Source organism: Zingiber officinale, chromosome 5B (genome assembly GCF_018446385.1).
Source record: "Zingiber officinale cultivar Zhangliang chromosome 5B, Zo_v1.1, whole genome shotgun sequence".
In the NCBI taxonomy this organism is placed as follows: domain Eukaryota; kingdom Viridiplantae; phylum Streptophyta; class Magnoliopsida; order Zingiberales; family Zingiberaceae; genus Zingiber; species Zingiber officinale.
In genome coordinates, this window is record NC_055995.1 from 3,709,243 (window position 1) to 3,714,366 (window position 5,124).

The 5,124-nt window shown below is 39.5% G+C and overlaps 1 protein-coding gene across 2 annotated transcripts; it reads right to left on the reverse strand.

The window, feature by feature from the left end:
- Positions 1 to 1,539: 1,539 nt before the first annotated feature.
- LOC121987208 (GDSL esterase/lipase At5g33370-like) lies at positions 1,540 to 3,073 on the reverse strand. 2 transcript variants are annotated; one of them, XM_042541103.1, is made up of 4 exons: positions 2,794 to 3,073; positions 2,581 to 2,699; positions 2,007 to 2,493; positions 1,540 to 1,855 (listed from the first exon to the last, which is right to left on the reverse strand). In XM_042541103.1, exons 1-4 carry the CDS (start codon positions 3,044 to 3,046, stop codon positions 1,635 to 1,637), a joined length of 1,080 nt encoding a protein of 359 aa, XP_042397037.1. In that variant the 5' UTR covers positions 3,047 to 3,073; the 3' UTR covers positions 1,540 to 1,634. The 2 variants fall into 2 exon arrangements, with proteins under 2 accessions (XP_042397037.1, XP_042397036.1); XM_042541102.1 differs by having other exon boundaries at positions 1,540 to 2,493.
- Positions 3,074 to 5,124: the final 2,051 nt, after the last annotated feature.

A 5,124-nucleotide genomic window follows, 5' to 3' on the forward strand; every position in this document is an offset into this window, starting at 1 on the left:
TCTTTTTAATTTTATTTGGCCGGCCCTACTAGCTTGGGTTCAAGCTAGGGCCGGCCACCCAATTTTATACCTAGGCCGGCCCTTGATCCCAAGCTAGCTTGGCCGGCCCCTTATTGGTGGGTATAGAAGGTGGGTATAGGTGGGTATAGAACTCTATAAATAAGAGGCTACGATAGGGACCGAGAGGAGGAATTGGTTTTGGTCTCCCGATAAAATTAAGCATCCCGTGTTCGCCCCGAACACACAACTTAATTTTATCAATGATAATTCATTCCACTAGAGAACTATTATTGAACTACCGCACCAATCCCAAATTACATTTTTGGGCTCCTTCTTATTATGAGTGTGTTAGTCTCCCTGTGTTTAAGATATTGAATGTCCACTAATTAAGTGAGTTACTGACAACTCATTTAATTAATATCTAAATCCAAGAGTAGTACCACTCAACCTTATTATCATGTCGGACTAAGTCCACCTGCAGGGTTTAACATGACAATCTTTATGAGCTCCTCTTGAGGACATTATCAACCTAGTATCTCTAGGACTCAGTTTCCTTCTATAATCAACAACACACACTATAAGTGATACCATTTCCCAACTTATCGAGTTTATTGATTTATCGAACTAAATCTCACCCATTGATAAATTAAAGAAATAAATATCAAACATATGTGCTTGTTATTATATTAGGATTAAGAGCACACACTTCCATAATAACTGAGATCTTTGTTCCTTTATAAAGTCAGTATAAAAGAAACGACCTCTAATGGTCCTACTCAATACACTCTGAGTGTACTAGTGTAATTGTATAGTCAAGATAAACTAATACCTAATTACACTACGACCTTCTAATGGTTTGTTCCTTTCCATTTTAGTCGTGAGCTACTGTTTATAATTTATAAGGTACTGATAACATCATCTTCTGTATGTGACACCACATACTATGTTATCTACAATATAAATTAAATGAACAACTACAAACAAATGTAGACAATTAGACCAAATGTGATTCTTTATTCATAATGAATGTTTACAAAGCTTAGGCTTTCAGTATACACTCCAACATCCCTGACATTCGCCAGGTTCCAGAAGCCTCAGTTGCAGTATAAAAAGGGAGGCTTTGTCCCTTACGCAGGTATGCTCACTCGTCATTTCTTACCAGTCTTTTACTTTTTTCTGGTTTTCTCTGTGATTTCTGGAGAAAAAGTACCTGACTTGAGCATTGGAGGGTCTGACCCGGGGACTTTTTTCCTGATTTCTGGTCTCTAACGACCGTGTGACTTGTCTGAGTGTATGCAGAGCGATAGCGCCAGCATCCTGAGCCTTTTTTCCTTTATACCACCGCTCGTGCGCACTTGTCCAGGGAGTAACTTACCGACTCAGCATCTCAACGACTTTTCGTCAACATTTAGTGCAGCAAGGTCCGCTCTCATCCGACTCAGCTTCCGGACGGGATCAAATATATATTTTTTAATTAGTATAAATATTTTTTTCTGAATTAAATCATGTTCATTACTAGTTATTTCAGAACCATAAATATATACGAATAAATATTTATTTTTTCTGATTCCAAGTAATTTAATTTTCTTTCGGACATTAACTATGACAATTAAAAGACCATATCAATTTTCTAATTAATTCATCAGCAAGCTGTGGATGTTGACAGGGTAAGCAAACTGGCGTGGCCCGTAGATCGACAGCCGAGCTCCCAGCCGGTACATCGCTTGCGTCGGGTGGACTTCGTCCCAGAAAAAATACTGATTCCGGTCGCCGCAGTACGTGGAGTTGGGAGTGCACCGCCCCTCCGCGTTCAACCTTCCCGACCCACAACACGCAGCTGCCAGCTCCGTAAAACCTGTTCAGCGATCCATCCGTACGCGCAAACGTAGCATTGTTAATTAGCATGTCGATCGATCGATCGATCGATCTGTATATAATATATTGATTTATTGAATCGATGAGATCGAAGCTGCATGCATGTGCACACCACCCACTCACGCACTCACCGTATTTCTGGGGATCCGACTGGATGTGGCTACCGATTTCGAAGGAATCGGAAAATGAATATCTGAACCCCTCCAGCTCCATGCCGAGCTGCTCCAACAGGGCCCTCGTGCCGGTCTTGAACCTCAGGGACAGATCATTCAGCTCCTGGCTGCACGCGTTCCCCGGAACCCTCCTCCTGACTCCCGGAACGCACCCGATCTGCCCGGTCCCGGCCACCGAGAACTTTCTCGCTCCGAGCTGGTAAAGGCTCCGCAGTTGGTCCGCAAACTGTCGGAGAACGGCGGCGACGATTTCGTCCTTCTGGGTGCTGTTTCCGGGGATGAGGGCGGCGGAGCGGGCGAAGAGGTCGTTGCTCCCGACGCTGACGCAGAAGAGTGACTTGTTCAAGAAGGCGGCGGCGGACCGGGCGCCCTTTGCCGCCGTGAGATTCCCGGCGAACGTGGAGAAGTATTGTATTTGCTGCGTCATCCTCATGACGTACCTCCCCTGCAAATGAATTTAATTTGATTGATACAACATTATTGAAGCAATCATAAACTAGATCATCACACTAATTCTTCATGAATCACTCACCGTGGTGTCGAGAACGCCAGAGCCAGCGGAGGCGAAGTTTACTCCTCGCCTCCCGTGACGGGCGTTCGGATCAAGAGAGAGAAAAGGTTGCGGGCTCCTGCGTAACCCCGCCGCCTTGGCTTTAATTATCGCACAAAATTAATTAAAGCATCGTAATTAGACTTGGCAATTATCAATGAATCACATATTTATAAGACTTGTCAAATCAATTACCAACGAAGTCAACGCCGAGGAAGCCGTTGCTGAACCGGCCGGTGGGAATCCGGCCAGGGTAATCGACACCGTAAGGGGGTAAGTTGGCTTTGGGTGCATCACTCAAGAAGTTGCTGTTTCCGACGTCGACGGTGGAGTCGCCGAAGACAAAGACCGCCCGCGAAGTGGCGGCCGCCGCTGTCGAGAGATTTGCTAAGAAACTAATCAGGCTTAGAAAGAGGAAGATGGTGGCGGCCTGCTGCAGCTGCTCCATGATCGATTCTGTTAATTAATTCTTCGAATGCTTAAGATTTTGCGAGTGACTGTCTCAAATTTATAGAAGTGAGGGTTTGTTAGTCCGCCATAATTGAATAATTAAGCTCCTCTCGATGGGTCAGAAGTCAGCAATGGAGGGAAGTCAAATTTCTGAAGCAACACGCGGCCAGAGTATTGGCCACATATCAATTATTTAAGTGTATGGACAGATAAAGCTTTGTGGGCCCACATAAAATACAATACACTTAACGACAACTACTAATTCAATTTCAGACTAGTTGGTAATCGAGCAGATTTGTGATTAGTGAGATATGATTTGATTTTTTGACCGGTATAAATATTATTTTAAATGATCTCATATCTCTTAGGAAGGCCGCTCGGATCAAATTAAAAAAGTGATTGTGATTTATCCTACTAAAATAAATGAGATCATCCTACGGCGAGCACTTTTTTTTCACCAGCTAATTAAATATGCGTTTGACTCATGGAAAATGGGCTTTGACTGAGACCAAGCACAACAAAAAATAAATTAATTATGCATATGCCTACGCGTTAACCATGCATGTTGTGACTAGTACTCTGTTTACTTAAGATAGCGACAAATAAAATTAAAGAAAAATTATTATAGCAAAGAAATTTTATCATTTGTTTATTAAAATTTTAAGAAAGAAGAGAAACGTAGCGTGGATAATTTTAGAGTTAAAATTAATCATCTCAAAATAAACAGATAAAAAAATAACATATATATCTCTTTTCACTAAAATTATATTATATATTAAAAAATAACATATGTATCTTTTTTAATTTATAAAATTATCTCATATACTTAAAAATGTATATATCCTTTTCCAATTAAAAAGTTACACCGTATATACTTACTTTTCTCAATAGGATAAATAAACAAATAGGAAAAAAGATTTCTTTCTCTTTCTATTATCTTCTTATAACCCTAGATTTATTTCATTTATTCATCATCTACTCCTTCATGTAAATAGACTATAATTAAGAGTACTCAGTCAGGTAGAGTGTTTTTCCCTTTTAAAAAACTAAAGATTCTGAATTCAAAGAGTCCTTTAAGTGAGTGTTATGTTAATTAATAATGGATCGTCTGTAAGGCCACGTGATTTGATATAAATTGGCTTCACTATCTCGTGTTAGGTAACCGGTCGGCTTGTTATCGTATTGATGTTTGATTAGTTGTCGAATGTATAAGTTTATGTATGACTACTTCTCAGCCACCTTGTTTGAAGGCCGAACCAGACCTAATTTAATTTGATTTTAAGTGGATTCATTAGCCGGATAAAATGGCTAACCAGACCTAATCTAATTTGATATTAACTGGAATAGTTGGCTGAATAAAATGCTGATTATTTTTTATTCTTATACTAATACACTCGTGAATCACTACTATATAGTTCAAGTAATATTTGTCTCCGGATATGATTGAGTTGGGTATGGATAGATATATATTAAATAAGGGGCTAAATCTTGATAAAGTCGAGAAAAATATCTTCTGCTAATCTATTTACATTCTCATATATGGCTGTGGATTTATACAAATTATCTTTAAAATTTTATAAAAATGTATTCATAAATATGATAACATGATATATAACACATTAGTTTTATCAAAATAAAGAGAATAATGGTAGTTACAATTGTAACTCAAAATATTATTTATTAGATAAAAGATGAAGAGAGCACTGTAATTGATCCTATCTTAAATCGAAGGAGATGAAATATTGGATATATGATTATGATATTGATCATGAGAAGACTCTACGCTGAAAGCAAGTAATGTCAAGTACTCCTGTGTATCATAAACAGAAGATAGAGGAAAAGAGCATTAACAACCTAGCCAAGGAGGGGTCCCCGGTATAGGCACTCTGACACTCAAGTCAACTAAGTGTCCGAGACAAAAAATTGATTGTAGTGAATAGTAGAGAGTGAGTGCATAAGCGTAGCCTCGCATACCTGCGCCTATAGATGGAAATCCCTTTTTATAATGTACTTTTTCTCTCTGCACGAAGCGCGAGGCATTGTCAACATAGGACCGACCATTATGGTACCATGGCA

Coding starts and splice junctions, on each gene's coding strand:
- LOC121987208 (XM_042541102.1), bottom strand. CDS start 3,046: ATGGAGCAGCTGCAGCAGGCCGCCACCATCTTCCTCTTTCTAAGCCTG. Junction 2,700..2,793: donor CCTCGGCGTTGACTTCGTTG/GTAATTGATTTG, acceptor CGATAATTAAAG/CCAAGGCGGCGGGGTTACGC. Junction 2,494..2,580: donor CTGGCGTTCTCGACACCACG/GTGAGTGATTCA, acceptor ATTCATTTGCAG/GGGAGGTACGTCATGAGGAT.